This window comes from Lethenteron reissneri, unplaced genomic scaffold (genome assembly GCF_015708825.2).
Source record: "Lethenteron reissneri isolate LAM-NWPU_2019-01 unplaced genomic scaffold, ASM1570882v1 scaffold_1937, whole genome shotgun sequence".
Classification (NCBI taxonomy): Eukaryota; Metazoa; Chordata; class Hyperoartia; order Petromyzontiformes; family Petromyzontidae; genus Lethenteron; species Lethenteron reissneri.
In genome coordinates this window covers 559,038-574,897 of record NW_026891704.1, presented here as the reverse complement: position 1 = coordinate 574,897, position 15,860 = coordinate 559,038, and the positions used below count along the sequence as shown (strand labels likewise).

The 15,860-nt window shown below is 49.6% G+C and overlaps 1 protein-coding gene across 9 annotated transcripts in view; it reads right to left on the bottom strand.

Annotated features, from left to right (window-relative positions):
* Nucleotides 1–11,436: 11,436 nt before the first annotated feature.
* Nucleotides 11,437–15,860, bottom strand: part of LOC133339624 (uncharacterized) — a 19,443-nt gene continuing 15,019 nt past the window's right edge. For 4 of the 9 annotated variants that reach the window (XM_061547759.1, XM_061547760.1, XM_061547763.1 and 1 more), the window contains one exon: nt 11,437–15,766. In XM_061547759.1, the coding sequence (XP_061403743.1) occupies nt 15,690–15,766 (77 nt within the window). In that variant the 3' untranslated portion in view covers nt 11,437–15,689. The remainder of the gene's footprint in view (nt 15,767–15,860) is intronic. The other 5 variants (XR_009754757.1, XR_009754758.1, XR_009754759.1 and 2 more) reach the window with 5 other exon arrangements.

The following is a 15,860-nucleotide window of genomic DNA, read 5'->3' as shown; positions in this document are numbered from 1 at the left end:
CCGTCGATGGGGAGGCGACCCCACAGTAGCCAGGGACTCACAGCTTCCTACACCTCGCCACCACGCTCCCACGCCCCCTTCATTTTGGCATCATCTGGTCGAACACCGTATGAGACTAGACTCTAAGGAAAGCTGTCTCTGGTGTGGACCAATCCGTTTCAAGGACAATGCATACATTATCAGAGTGTGTTATTGTTTTCATTCTGACTGCAAGTATTGTGGTTAATGTAAACATGATTTCTTGCAAAAGGTTTAAGTTTTGTCGCCAGAAAAAAAGGGGAAACCCCCTATTATTACATCCTGTTTGCTTGGCAGTCTCCAGCTCCGAGTAGAGGACTGTCCACCCGTGATGGGGACTGGAGCAGAACCAGTCTTGACTGCCTCAGATCCAGACGGTACCGGTCCAGCTCCCGATAGGAGTGGCAGCCTCTCCTCTGCAGTGAGGGCTCGAACATTCCACGTGGCCACTCGCAGTGATTCTTGCCGTTACTGGAGGAACCCCGAGTGTTTGGGTTCAGTCTCCTGCTTCCACTAAATTGGGTTTTGCTGGGAGACTTGATTCGATTCAAGTCTGCATTAACCGTGTTGGTGCATGTTTGATTGCATGTTCATCACAAATAAGTCTCGTTAATTCAGACTTAATTCCTTTCAAAAGGTATCTATTCTGTGTTTGAACATCTTAACACCTTGATTTGAAGCTTTCATGACTGCAGATATCCATACTCTTGATGACGGACGCTTGTGTTGCGCCCGAAACGTCGTGATTTATTTCATGTTATACCTACGTGACTTTATCGAAAGAACCAAAGAGTATCTTAACACCTGTTTCATTGCCAGACGAGGGTAAAACGTACTCTTATTTTTCTTACTTTGATACTGACAACAAGGTATCCCATGATATCGCTGCTGCTCACCCCGAGCTATAAATGCTCTGATACGTGTGGCATTGTCCTTGTCCTGTTCACCTGTTGACGTTGTTCTCTGCTCTGACACTGGTGAACACTCGGCCATGAAGAAGGCTGTCTCTGGTACAGAACAATAAGTTTCAAAGACAATGCCCATCAGAGGTCGCAACCGGGTACCCGATACCCGTACCCTACCCGATACCCGGCTACCCGTACCCGGCCAGGTACGGGTACAGGTACCCGTTTACGAGCCTGGTGCGGCCGGGTATGGGTAGGTCGTGAGTCACTGGTGAGTCACCGTTTGTCACTCATTTCGGGTAGGGTACGGGTAGGGAACGGGTACCTGTACCCGGCCGGGTACGGGTACCCATTTGCGACCCTGGTGCGGCCGGGTACGGGTACGGGTAAGGAATCAAAACCCGTTTGCGACCTCTGATGCCCATATACTATACAGGGAGGAACAATGTTCCACACTGCCCACCAGGGATTATTTAGCTGTCTGTCTGTCTGACTGTCTGTTTGTCTGTCGTACATAATATATAATACACACAGCTCTTTGATTGGTGGAGACCTTACAAACAGCTCTTTGATTGGTGGAGACCTACTGCCGGGTACGGAGAGGGGAGGTGCCTAAGGGAGGAGGGTCAGGGGAGGGGCCTAAGGAAGGGGGGAGTCAGGAGAGGGGCCTGAGGGGGGGGGGGGTCAGGGGAGGGGCTTAAGGATATGGGGGGGGGTGCTCAGGGGAGGGGCCTAACAAAAGGGGGGTTAGGGGAGGGGCCTAAGGGAAAGGGGGTCCGGGGAGGGGCCTAAGGGGCGAGGGGCCTAAGGGAGGGAGGGGGGCGATAGTTAAGGGGGCTGTCTGCCTGGCTACCTAAAGTCAAGTTATCTTGTATACATACAGGTAGGAACAACAGGTTCCACACTGCCCACCAGGGATTATTTGTCTGTCTGTCGTGCACGAATGCGCTGTCCAACCAAGTTCCTACCTGCCCACTCCGAAGGAACGTGTTTATCAGGGCAATGTTTGATTGCATGTCCACCATAAGTACCATGCCTGGTTAATGCAGTAACTTGAGTCTTCGCAAAGGGGGTATATCTACTCGGTGTTTGGACATCTTCTCGCCTCCTGTTTGATTGTCAACAGGGGGTCAAAACTTATTCTCATTTTTTTATACTTTGACACCGGCACAAAAGGCGTTCCCATGAGATGTTGTCGGTGGGTGTCCGGCAAACGCAAAACAGCGCTCGGTGGTGCTGGACGGTAATGCTTGTGCCGTGCGAGGAAGGACAATTCCAAATTATTTTGTCAAGGCGCTCTTCTTCCCACCTCCCCCCCTCCAACCCAGCTTAAATATACGCTCCAAGCTTGGTGGTGTTTCATTCTTCACCTGAGGACAGCTGCTTGCGTTGTGGCCGAAACGTCGTGAGAATTATTTTATTATGTTTTATTTTTATTATTTTATTACTTCCCTTCTACGTGACTTTACCGAAAGAACCAAGAAGAGAATCCCTGCAGTCACGAAAGCTTTAAATCGAAATTTATCAATAACTTGATTAATAACTTTACTAATAACTTTATTAATAACTTAATTCGTTGACTGTGTAGGCTGCAGGAGGGTTTACGACACACGACGTTTGGCTGACCCCATCCCACCCTAGAGCCCAATAATGAATGGTGACCGCATCCCTTATAGTTAGAAGGCGTGATGTGCTGTCAGGGAATATTTGCACTCCAGGTTTCATATTTTCAATGGGTCCCTCTTTGGTTTCCCAGCTGCTGAAGATCAACAACTTTGTTAATATTTGCAGGAGCTCACTATCGGGAATGATATATTTTTAAAAATAAGACTCACCGCAAACATCATTATCAGCAGCAGTTCCCCGACATAATTACGTAGACCCTTTGTCGATGTGAATTAGAGATGGAGTCCCTTCTATTTCAGTGTAAGAGAGTGTTTTTTAACCAGGCTGAGACCACGGTGGGTGACATTTTAAAGTGTCAGTGAGTGAGTGGGTAAATGGATGAGTGTTTGGGTGACAGTGAGTGTGTTGGTGGGTGAGATGGTGGGTGAAGAGTGAGTCAAGTTAAGTTTATCTTTATTCACCCAGGGTTGAGAACTCAAGAAACCAGGACAGGAGCCGCGTGTACAAACGGTACGGGTAGGCCGCACTCCCCTACCTCTCATCTCACTCTACTCCCCTCCACACACTCCCCTACCTCTCATCTCACTCTATTCCCCTCCACACACTCTCCTACCTCTCATCTCACTCTACTCCCCTCCACGCACTCCCCTACCTCTCATCTCACTCTATTCCCCTCCACACACTCCCCCACCTCTCATCTCACTCTACTCCCCTCCACACACTCCCCTACCTCTCATCTCACTCTACTCCCCTCCACACACTCCCCTACCTCTCATCTCACTCTACTCCCCTCCACACACTCCCCTACCTCTCATTTCACTCTACTCCCCTCCACACACTCTCCTACCTCTCATCTCACTCTACTCCCCTCCACGTACTCCCCTACCTCTCATCTCACTCTACTCCCCTCCACACACTCCCCTACCTCTCATTTCACTCTACTCCCCTCCACACACTCTCCTACCTCTCATCTCACTCTATTCCCCTCCACACACTCCCCCGCCTCTCATCTCACTCTACTCCCCTCCACACACTCTCCTACCTCTCATTCTACTCCCCTCCACACACTCTCCTACCTATCACCTCACTCTACTCCCCTCCACACACTCCCCTACCTCTCATCTCACTCTACTCCCCTCCACACACTCCCCTACCTCTCATCTGGCTCTACTCCCCTCCACACACTCTCCTACCTCTCATCTCACTCTACTCCCCTCCACACACTCCCCTACCTCTCATCTCACTCTGCTCCCCTCCACACACTCCCCTACCTCTCACCTCCCTCTACTCCCCTCCACGCACCCAGAATCAGGCTCTATTGTTCCGGCTGACCAAGGCTGCATTGAGCTTCGCAACTCTGTGACGAGGACAACCACCGAACCCACGGCCGTCCAACAGCAATGGCAGTTCCACTGCGGAGAGTGAATGTACAACCTCGAAAGAGAATGGAGCGACGACTATTTACACGCGACATCCGCGTCGGGTCTTACTGCATGAACAATGTACGGTGCTCGGGTACAAATCACCAGTGCTGTCAGCATTCCCATCGCAGGCGTCTGTAAATCAGCGGTGTTATACTACCTCGGTCACAACGGAGCTTAGTTATCGCGTGTGTAGCAAAATTGTGCCCTCGAGCAATCCCGCAGCGAGGCCCGGACACACGCGTCACGAAAGGATGTGCGCTGTAAATTGAATCCGTAACAATGTGTCGTGGTAATTGGTTTTTTACCCTTTTATCTAGCAACAAAACTGACACCTTTTTTACAAGGAGTCATATTTGCATTGACCACAATACCTGGTGCATTGTCTTTAAGTTGTGCGCCTTTTGGCGTCTTCTGGTCCAACACCATGTGAGACAAAGAAAGCTCATCTTCTTGGTTCTTTCGGTAAAGTCACGTAGAAGGGAAGTAATAAAATAATAAAAATAAAACATAACATAATTACTTCCCTTCTACGTGACTTTACCGAAAGAACCAAGAAGATGAATCCCTGCAGTCACGAAAGCTTTAAATCAAAAAATAAAATAATTCTCACGACGTTTCGGCCACAATGCAAGCAGCCGTCCTCAGGTGAAGAACAGGTCTGTTACAATTCAGTGGGCTCACATGACATTGACTTCTCCAAGACGGAGGTTCTCTGCAAGCCATCTGGCTACCATGAGAGATTCGTTTATGAGGCGATCCACATATACAAACACAGAGACAATTTCAACCGAGAAGATGGATTCTGGCTCAGCAATCATTGGAAGGACGTAATAAACCATTTCGGATCTTAACTGATTGTTGTTCACGTTTACGGTGACTTTCAGACCGCAGTCCACTCACTGGCATTGACTGTGTATCTTGTGTTCTCCACAGGGAATGCATTATTTGCTCCGCTGCGGGTCTCCTGCTTCTACATACTATTAACATTCCCTCCCTTTGTTAATGCTACCCCCTACCCCCTCCCTTTGATGCTGCTAATCCTGCATAATGCATGGGAATAATATGACTTTGAAACCCCCCCGCCCACCTCCTACACATTTCCCATAAATATGCTAAATTCCTCTTCATATGCAAATTATTTTGTCAAGGCGCTGTTCTTCCACCTCCAACCCAACTTATATATATACTAAATTCCTCTTGATATGCAAATTATTTTGTCAAGGTGCTGTTCCCCCTCTCCAACTCAGCTTAAAAAGACGCTCCAAGCCTGAGGTTGTCATTCAGACTCTGTCTTCTCGACAGACCTGTTCTTCACCTGAGGACGGCTGCTTGCATTGTGGCCGAAACGTCGTGAGAATTATTTTATTATGTTTTATTAGTTTATTACTTCCCTTCTACGTGACTTTACCGAAAGAACCAAGAAGATGAATCCCTGCAGTCACGAAAGCTTTAAATCAAAACAAAGAAAGCTGTCTCGGGTGTGAACCAATCAATTTCAAGAACAGTGCATACATTATCAGAGTTATGTTTTTTTGTTTGTATTCCGACTGCAGGTATTGTGGTCAATGCAAACATGACTCCTTGTAAAAAAAAAGGTGTCAGATTTGTTGCCAGATAAAAGGGTAAAAAAACAATTATCATATTTTGCTACTGGCAAATGAGGTTTCCAATAATGTGTAGTGGGTTCCAGGAGACTTGCGAGGTGACTTGGAGGCAGCACTTTTATTTCTAAAACGTAACACGGCACCCCTTTACCCTGCTCTCTAGGGAGGTACAGCCTCCGGGCTGTTTCCACATGGCCATCCGTCGTGGCTTTTCATTGTTTCTGGAGGAGCCCCGAGGGTGAAGATTTAATCTCCTGGCTCCACCAAATGGGGGTTGGCCAGGAGACGTCATAGACGCCTGTCCCCCCGGGGCCTCCGGCACAAGCTTATTAGTTACATATTTCAGTCGTGGTTTAGTGGTAATTTATTGAAGGTGGAAGGGTTACCAGCCCCTCGCACCCGTCCAGAGCCCCCATTTAGCCGCTGTGGTCGTCTCAGTCAGTCGACCCGTGGCACTTGGGTCTGCCCCGTGACCTCCTGCCAGCAGGCTTTCGACACTTCACGTGGTCTCAAGATGCACATGGCCTGGCACAAGCGTCGTGGTGATGTCACCGCCACTTAGTGGCGAATGGCGGTTGTTGTTGTTGCGTCTCAGGCGACCCGAGTTCGATTCCTGCTCACGGCCACCCACAGCAGTGACGATTATTATCTGACCCAGTCATGGACCTACGGCCTTCATAGGTGCTCACTAACAGCACTTGCCCCAACAGTCTGTGCAGGCTTTACAGGGGATATTTGTCTTTGTGTGGGGCATTCAAAAGGGTCCGTCTATATATGACGTCACGCACCAAAGGGGGGGGGGGGGTCAGACATTTATGACGATGTGTGACGAGGGGGGGGGGGGGGTTTGAGAAATGTGACGTCACATCAAAATACGGAACTTTAAATAAATATAGACAACACGTTCTACTTAATTAAAAATACTTTTTTAAATAAATGTTTTCTCCTACAACATCAGAGTGCAGCGCCACATTAAATGCGCACTCCAATGACAATAGTTTAAAGCGATTTGAAGCATGTGTTATTTGGGGGGGGGGGGCAGAGCTTTGTGACGTCATATTTGAGGGGGGGGGTCTGACTTTTTGTGATGCCGTGTGACGAGGGGGGGGGGATCAAATCGCGTGACGTCATTTATGGACGGTCTCAAAGGAAGCATTTAATAACGGTGCATTTGGAGTGTTTTAGTTGCTGCTGTAAATACCCACGTGCTGATGATGATGATGGGAAGCCACTTCGTTGTGTCCAGGTCGCTTACGAAAAAGAGTCGTATAGTTAAGGGAGCTATAAAGCTCATACAATGAAAAATAGTTTAATAGTTAGTTAAATAGTTGTTGATTTCCAGCCTTATCTACCAACAAACTCACAAACACTGTGTCTGTGTATGGCCTTCAAAGTAAACACACACACAACATATATAATTTGTGACACGTTTATATATAGGGTGATTCAAAAAGATGTTAACACTTACCTGGAAGTATCGTTTTTAATGGAAAATGTAATAGTTTAAAAAAGTCAATCTCCACTTGTTCGCCATCGTTGTCGACACGTGCCTGGAATCTTCTCCAGGTGGTCTCCAGAGCCCGGAGGCGGCACATTTCTCGTGGGATTGTTGCAAATTCTCAGAAGTGTTCACATGTTTTAAAGCACCCTGTATATAGAATGGTCCTTGTGTATGGCCATGGCAGAGGTATTGAGGATAAAAAATGTAGGCAGGGCCATATTATCCATAGGGCACAGTAGGCACTGTGCCTCGGGCCTACTCAGTCACCCACCCACTCAGTCACCCAGCCACCCACCCACTCAGTCACCCAGCCACCCACCCACTCAGTCACCCAGCCACCCACCCACTCACTCAACCACTCACCCAGCCACTCAGTCACCCAGCCACCCACCCACTCACTCACTCACTCACCCAGCCACCCACCCACTCAGTCACCCAGGCACCCACTCACTCACCCACCCACTCAATTACCCAGCTACTCACTCACCCACCCAGCCACTCACTCACCCACCTACTCACCCACCCATCCACCCACTCACCCAGCCACTCACTCACCCATCCACCCACTCACCCACCCACTCACCCACTCACCCACTCACTCACCCACTCACCCACCAGAGCCGTGTTATCCAATAGGTCACAGGAGGCACTGTGCCTAGGGCTGACTAAAACTAAAGGTGCCTACCAAAAAAATGTTGTTTTTATGATTAAAAAAATTTACCAAGATGTCTTCTGGAATAAAAAATAAAAGTAGTTTTGGTGATCTGTGCCTAACGCCTGACACGCTATGTGTAACGCTTGTTAGGCTACATGGACATTTCATGCAATATTAAATGTTTTGTTTTTCCTGTAAGGCTTGTTATTAAAATTGTAACTAATTATTAGTTTATTGTGAGAATAATCAATATTCTCGAAAAATATACCAGTGCCGCTTTTGATTAATCCAAGTGCGCCCATTTTTTATATTTTGTCTTTTAGTTTTGCGCACCATTACAGAATAATAACACAGGTCAACAAAAAAAATTCTGGCCTGTATTTTTGCAGCTGTTTTAGACTAATTTCAGGGTGCCGATTCCAAATCTGATATCAGATTTGCTCTATCACATCTCATTTTTATGCTATCGGCATACCCTATTTTCATTGATTTTACCCTAAATTAACTCTGTCACTTATTATTGCAAGTTGTTGCGAGTCAGTGACTGCTTTAGTGTTAAAATATGGTGCTGTATTTTTAGGATAGTGTGTTTATAATATCTTTTTATGTAGATTTCCACATTTATTTAATCTTTTTCTTCTGCAGTTTTGATTGAAAATGCAATATCAGCACCCCAAAATTACCTTAAAACCGTTGGAATACCTTATGCCAGAAAAAGTGTGTTGACCAGTGTAATCAATCTATTCGGTTAATTTGTGTGATAATAGTTTAGTTTTATTTTTTGGACATCGAATAGAAATTTAAATAAAGAAGCGAAATCGCTTTTCATTTGAGCTCAGTGGAGTTTCACTTTGACTTTTGCTCGCATTTAGTGAACATTTGTGAAAATTAGTAAACACCGACCTTCCTAACTCTTTGGTTTTTTCGGTAAAGTCACGTAGGTATAAAATTAAATAGATCACGACGTTTCTGGTGCAACACAAGCGTCCGTCATCAAGTGGGAAAGCACGGTCTGCTGCTGAGGCAGACTGTTTAAAAAGGTGATTTATTCTATTTTATACCTACGTGACTTTACCGAAAGAATCAAAGAGTATTGATTCCTGCAGTCACGAAAGCGTCAAATCAAGACTGACTTTCCTGTTTATTAAAAAAAATGTTTGCATTCACTTAAATACAGAATTTAGTAAGTCGATACTTATAATTCAATAATTACTACAACAATTGCACATGTGCAACAAACATCGGTCGAGAAGCAAGTGTTCATATTGTTTTATTCACTCTCACAGGTGGGAAAAAAATGTACGTTTGGAAAACCAACTTTGATTGAACAATTTGATTACTTTCTTCCTGATCGAAAGGTAACTCAAACGTCTCTTTAAACGCTTTGATAAAGGTGCTTTACAATTGTAATTCTCTATTTACCAGTTTGTAATAAATTACTCACGAATAGTAAATTACATTCTATACATCACATTCCGTAGTTTAGATTTCATTCAGATGAATCCAGAAGAGTGCAGATGAAAGAAGACGTCAAGATGACACAGCGTTGGTGTACGGTGTTTTTTCTGGAAGATTTTGCAGTTTTTCTGGGATTTTTCTGTTTGCGCGTAGTCACTTTAAGATGTTTTCTTGTTCATGTTTTTGTTCGTTGCGGTTGCACCCGATTCAAAAGCCGAATGGCTCACAGGGCTATACCAAATAAATGAAACTGAATTAAACAGAGACAGAGAGCAGAGATGGCGTAATCGACAGTCAAGAAACTGCAGTATTTACGACGGGAAAATGTGCATCATGTGACGGACAATTACACTCGTATTTATATAGCAAGTGTAAAGACGACTGGGACGCACTAGTCTTGAGATGGTTTCTTTATTCAAGAACACGTAGACTTGAACAGGCAATGACCCCAACTACAGCAGCCCCAAGCCTCCCCGCCAATTCTCCTTTTATAGCGTGTAGCCACACCCCTGTCCCATGGCCACGCCCATATTCTCAAACCTTCACGCCAGAGGTCACAAACGGGTTTTGATTCCTTACCCGTACCCGTACCCGGGCGCACCAGAGTCGCAAACGGGTACCCGTACCCATACCCAGCCGTACCCGTACCCTACCCGTACCCAGCCGGGTATGGGTATCGGGTACCTGATTGCGACCTCTGGGATGAAGCCATGTTGCAGGCGCGGTTGGGTTGATTCTAGGAACTTGAATTGTGAGAAGAGACAAGACATTGGGAAATGAGTGACAAACAGTTACTCACCAGTGACTCACGGCCTACCCGTACCCGGCCGCACCAGGGTCGCAAACGGCTACCCGTACCCGGCCGTGTACGGGTAGCGGGTAGGATACGGGTATCGGGTACCCGGTTGCGACCTCTGCCCGAGACCACCCGTTCTCCTCCCGTCCTCTTACGTCACTTGGCCACGCCCCTGTAATTCCCATGGCCCCCAGCCCATTCGCACTGCACGCTGAATCCCTTGTCATTACCTCCCGGGGCCACTAGTCCATTCCCACCGAAGGTTGACTCTACTATCATCACACAAGGACAGACCATAGTGTAGATACAAAGAGGCAGTCATGTTAATCGTTTTTTTGTATAAGGCGAGCGAAAAATAAACCACCAGAGATGAAATAATAGGGTTTTTCCCCTTTTTTCTGGCAACAAAACTGAAACCTTTTTACAAGGATTCACGTCGGCATTAACCACAATACTTTCCGTCAAATGCAAACAAAAAACACGCTATGATAATATATGCATTGTCCTTGAAACTGATTGGTCCACACCAAGGGACGGCTTTCTTTTGAGCCTCGACCCAATTGGTGCTCGACCAGAGGACGCCAAAAGGCGTACACAGCTCAAAGACAATGCACTATCAAAGTAATGAGGGCTCGGGGTGAGCATCTACATCATTAGACCTCCTTTGCCAGTACCAAAATATAATAGGGTTTTTCCCCTTTTTTCTGGCAACACCAGAGATGAGCTTTGAGATTTTTTCACATTGCAAAATTAGCAAATAAACATCTTCAAATGGTGCTTTTCTCACAATGTCATTCTCAAATGGAGAGTAACAGTGCATGGGCAGTGATGTGGGCATCAGTACCATCTGTAGAGAGTTATCACTGCAGGCCCTATGGACTAGAAGTGCCCAGGGCCTACAACAAGCACCTTCATCCGTCCCTGAATTTGAGACCACAATTTTAGACCACAGCCCCTTAGAGGTAAACCCTTTGACATGAATACTGAAAAACACTGTCCAGTCTTCGTGGAACAGTACGTCCTCTGATTAACACGGTTGGCTACGTATGGTGCAAAAGAAGTTCAACATACATATGTGTAGTGTCAACAATTCAGAGACAGTTTATAGGAGGCAGCTGCTTTTTATGAGAACATTCACGGTCTCACCTGTGGGGGCCGTTGGCCCCCGGGGTCTCTCCCTCACGCATCCTCTGTTCCAGTTGCGTTGCCACACCGCCCTAATACCCGCTAGGGTGTCGCCGGCATTCGAACGCGACGCCCACACCCACACCCAGCCCCACACGCGACTCGTCTCAACACTGAATACTCACATTATGATCGCGCACCTGCATCATACCCGTAGTGAACACACGCGCACCCACACGCGCAGCGCTCCCACGTGGCGAACCACTGTGTACACAGTACCACACGCGTTCACACTGCTCAATGAGATCACACGAGGCCACGATCAGCTATTAATGATTTATTGTCTGCTACCTGGGAATTGATGTTAAATCAGTATGAATCGACGAGGCTGGCCTATTCTACTACCCCTGGACCTATTCCCTATTTATCGGCTATGATCCTACTTCACCTTCTTACACACTGTTAGGTGCCCACGGCGGTCCGTTGATCCCGTGCTCGCAGCGTACCTCGATGCGTCGCACGGACGTCCGGGTCGCTGGGCTGCAGAGCGTCTTGTGGCCTGATCCTGGAGTAAGAGAGACAGGTCTCCCGTTTTCGCCCCCTTTTATCCTAATTCCCGGACTTAGGCCACCCCCCCTTTTCCCACGTACTCTCCGCTCCCCCTCCTACTGTGTGTGGGGCAGGTGCCGTTCAATCGCTTTCTTATGCAGGATTGTCGTAGTTATGCACATTATGCAGCGGCGTCTATCACAACGGCCTGCTGTGGAAGTTAAGCGCGGGAGCCTCCGCATGTCTCCACCACCTGCCCCATCAATTGCGCACTATGCGCCCGAGTCGCCTCTCTGCTTATTTGCAATTCCAGCCCTATCCTTTAACTTCCCTAACAATGGCACCTATGCACTCGAGCCCGCTTTGGCACGCTAAACTATGCCGCCCCGTCCCTCCTCTGCCTGTCTCGTCGACCCGTGGGGGTGTGTGTGGGGGGATGCGTTTCAACCGTGGTGGCCGAATGCCCTTCGCCGCGACCATACCATCTTAAGGCCGGTCGCAGCGCCTCGGTGCAAAGTAGCGTCGGGGGAGGTCGTCCAATTCCCTGCTCGCCGGAAACCGTGAAAGTTAATCCCGATAAGGGCTTCTCGGATAAAAACCGGTCGGTCAGGTGACCTCCCCTCGGAGCTCTATGGGGGGGGGGGGGAAATGCATGCGGGTGTGTTCATGTGAGGTGAGGTGAGGGGGACGCGGGGTTGGCTTCGTCACTTGGTGGTGGTGAGGTCGTAGCTAGGGCGCCTGTTGAACGGCTTCGTGGCGGCGGCATCACATAGCCCCCGGAGGTGCCAGTCCCTGTCCCGGGTTGACTGGAGCACCTTGCTTGAGCCGCGCCCACGAGGAAACGCTGCGGGGTCCGGGGGATCCGTCCGGACCTCGTGGCTGGTTTCGGGGCGGGTGGCTCCGTCCTCTGCAGCTCCTGCGGCGGCCTCCTCCTCCACTCCAGCGGCTCTCCGTCCCTCGGTACCTGCGGGCTGGGGTACAAACTCAGAAGCGGAAGGGTTTAGGGGCCGTCGTCCGCGCCGTCTCTTGACTGGATCGGGGCGTCTCGGGAGCCCGGCGGGGCCCATGTAGTGTGCGAGGCCCCCCAACACGAGGGGTGCGGGTACCCCGGGATTTCGGGGCCTTCGGGTGACGGGGTTCTCTCTCGCAGGGGCCGCTTTCCATGGTTTTAAGCGGCGGACGTTGACCACCGTCTCTCGACCCCTCTCCCCGCCATAGATTAGTACCGTCCAGGGGGAGATCTGCCGCACCACGGTCCAGGGTCCCCGCCAGTAGGTCGTCAGTTTCCCCACCTGCCCGGCCCCGACGCGAGGTGTGTGTAGCCATACCTTAGCGCCTGTGAGGAATAAGAGGGGTTTCCATGCGGGGTCGGGCGCCCTGTTCCTGCCGCCGATGCGCGGCTTCCCCTTGCGGGTATGCTCGGCCTCGGGCTTCTCGCAGGGTCTCCATCAGGTGTTCCACGGGGCGGCTTCCCTCCTCCGGCTGGGGGAAAGGAACGCCGAATAGCAGATCTGCGGGTAAACGAGACTCACAGCCGAACATCATTAAAAACAAGGTTTGTCCCGTTGACGTGTGTACGGTGGTGGCGTAGGCGAAAAGGGCGTAGGGGAGGTGTTCGTCCCAATCCCGTTGATTTGCAGCCGCCATACGTTTGAGTTTCCCTGCTAGGGTCTGATTCATGCGCTCTACCATACCGTTCGCTTGGGGGTGGTAAGCTGTGGTTCGGTCTTTCTGGATTCCGAATTCTCGGCACAGTGCCTGGAACAGCTCGGCCTTGAACTCGCTACCCTGGTCGGTGAGGACTCGTTCTGGGATCCCGTGCTTAAGTACGTAATGCTCCATGAATGTCCGGGCCACCACCAGGGCCGTTTTATCAGGGATGGCCACTGCCACGGGGTAGCGGGTGAAATACTCCACTGCGACTAGGATATACCGGTTGCCTCGATGGGACCGCGGGAATGGCCCCTGTAGGTCGATCCCGACCAGCTGGTTCGTGCGGCTGACGCGGAACGGCCTTAGGGGTACCTGATATCGTGCCGGCTTCGGCCCGCACTGCTGACAGGCGAGGCAGCCCTGTACCCAGGCGGCCACGTCTTGTGCCAATTTGGGCCAGAGATACTGGCGACGCAGGGTCTCTCGAGTGTGTCGTTCCCCGTCATGGCCCCCGAGCGGGTGATCATGCACCAGCCGTAGCAGCTGGAGTCGTACCTGGGCAGGGACACAGATGCACCCCGGCTAGCCGGCCTCGGTTAACTCCCGTACCACTCCGTTCTGCACACACAACCGGGCATACAAACCGCTCCAGGGTCCTAGTAGGGCGCTCTTTTCATGTGAGGTGAGGTGAGGGGGACGCGGGGTTGGCTCCGTCGCTTGGTGGTGGCGAGGTCGTAGCTAGGGCGCCTGTTGAACGGCTTCGTGGCGGCGGCATCACACCTGCACACTCTCCACAGTCGCTTAGCCTAGCCTGGACACAACACTAGTCGCCTAATACTGACGGCGCTGACTGAGACAGCCAACTACTGTCTAGCAGCGCAATATCTAGCGAAGAGGGCAGCGACGACGGCGACGAGACGGATCGGAGCACAATTCCTCTGCCGCCGAGGAAATTCCTTGAGAGGTCAGCGGTTCGTAGCACCATGTTTGCGAGGTTTAGTACCCTGTGCTGTAAAGGGGGGCGGCTATGCGATCCGCGCGTAAAAACCTGTGAGGTGACACAAATTGGCAGCTCACAAAGTTAATTGCACACGTAAGTAGGCTTTCACAACCAAATTATATCCATAAGAGGTTTTTGTTTGGTTAGATCGCGTAAATATGAATGTGTCGTCATACACCGCCACCACCACCACCCGATATAGTTCATTAGTGAGGGTTTGTCACGTAAACAAAACATGCCTATTAGTTACTAGTTCAGCACTAACCGGTTGTGTATTGGATAGTAAACCCACTACAACATTTACCATTTGCAAATAGTAAATGCAAATGTTGTGGATTTACTCTTCAACACACCGGTGTGCTCTACTAAGGAACGAATGAGTTCACAAAGTTGTTCGTACCTTAAAGAAAGATCCCCCCTGTATAGCCTTAACAGACTGTAGGGGAAAGTTAGCGAGCATCTATGAAGGCCGATACGGCCCACGAGGGGGTGGGTGGCCAGCACCACGCCCGGCCGCCTTTGTCTCCCCAGTGGCGAAGTTATACACAAACCGCGCTCAGTACTCATTTGAGACGGAGTCGACTTAGGGGAGGCCCAGGACCGGTTCAGATAATCGTCACTGGTGTTGGTCGTGAGCGGGAATCGAACTCGGGCCGCTAGGTTCGTAGCGCAACACGCTAACCGCTACACCACCGCTCTCCACAACTGTATATATACACGTACTCGCACTGTTTTAACATAGCGTTGATGTCAGCCGATGGTTTGACCGACTTCAAAAGCAGGCCATGGACAGCCGGACGGTGCCCAAGGGCGGCAGAAGCCGAGAGGGTTGAATCGTCAATGCTGGAAATGAGTTGGGGAGATGTTAACTCTCTCACCTGGTATGCAGGAGGTCAGGGGTTTCATCCGGACCCCGATGCCTGCTGTATATTTGGAGTTTCCGTGTCTTCTCCCTCTCTCCCTGTGGTCGCGTGGATTTTTCTCCAGGGTCCTCCGTTTTTTCCCCCTCCACATTTAGAATCGACGTCGCCACGTGTTTCAAGAGTAATTCAGCTGCCAGAATAAATTATCATGCAATGATGATGAGCCGCTTCGTTGAGCAGCTATCATTTGTGATGATCAGGTGACTTCTGAAGCTCAGTGTGGCCTTACCTGGTAAGATAAAAAAAAAATTCCATATTTTCGTTCGGGAGGATAGTTTGGCAGCGGGTCGACAATCGTGGGACAACGACGCCCTCTGTGAGACTCACGGAGTCAGACCCACCCCCCACCCCCCCGGGGGGCCTTTGCTGGCCCTCTTCTTGGCCTCCAAAGCGTGGCTTGGAGAATGTTCAGAGTTGATCGCGTAAAAGTGGGGTTGGGGGGGGGTGTCGTGTCAAACCGAGCTGATGTTCACGTCAGGCCCAGCAGTCCGATCTTCATGATGTCTATCATCAGCAGCATCATCAGACCCTGACAAACAGAAAATACGAACGGGATTTTAACAATCTGCACCGTATTCCACATTTGGTGTCACATGTTAATGTCTCATATGGGGAAAGAGAGA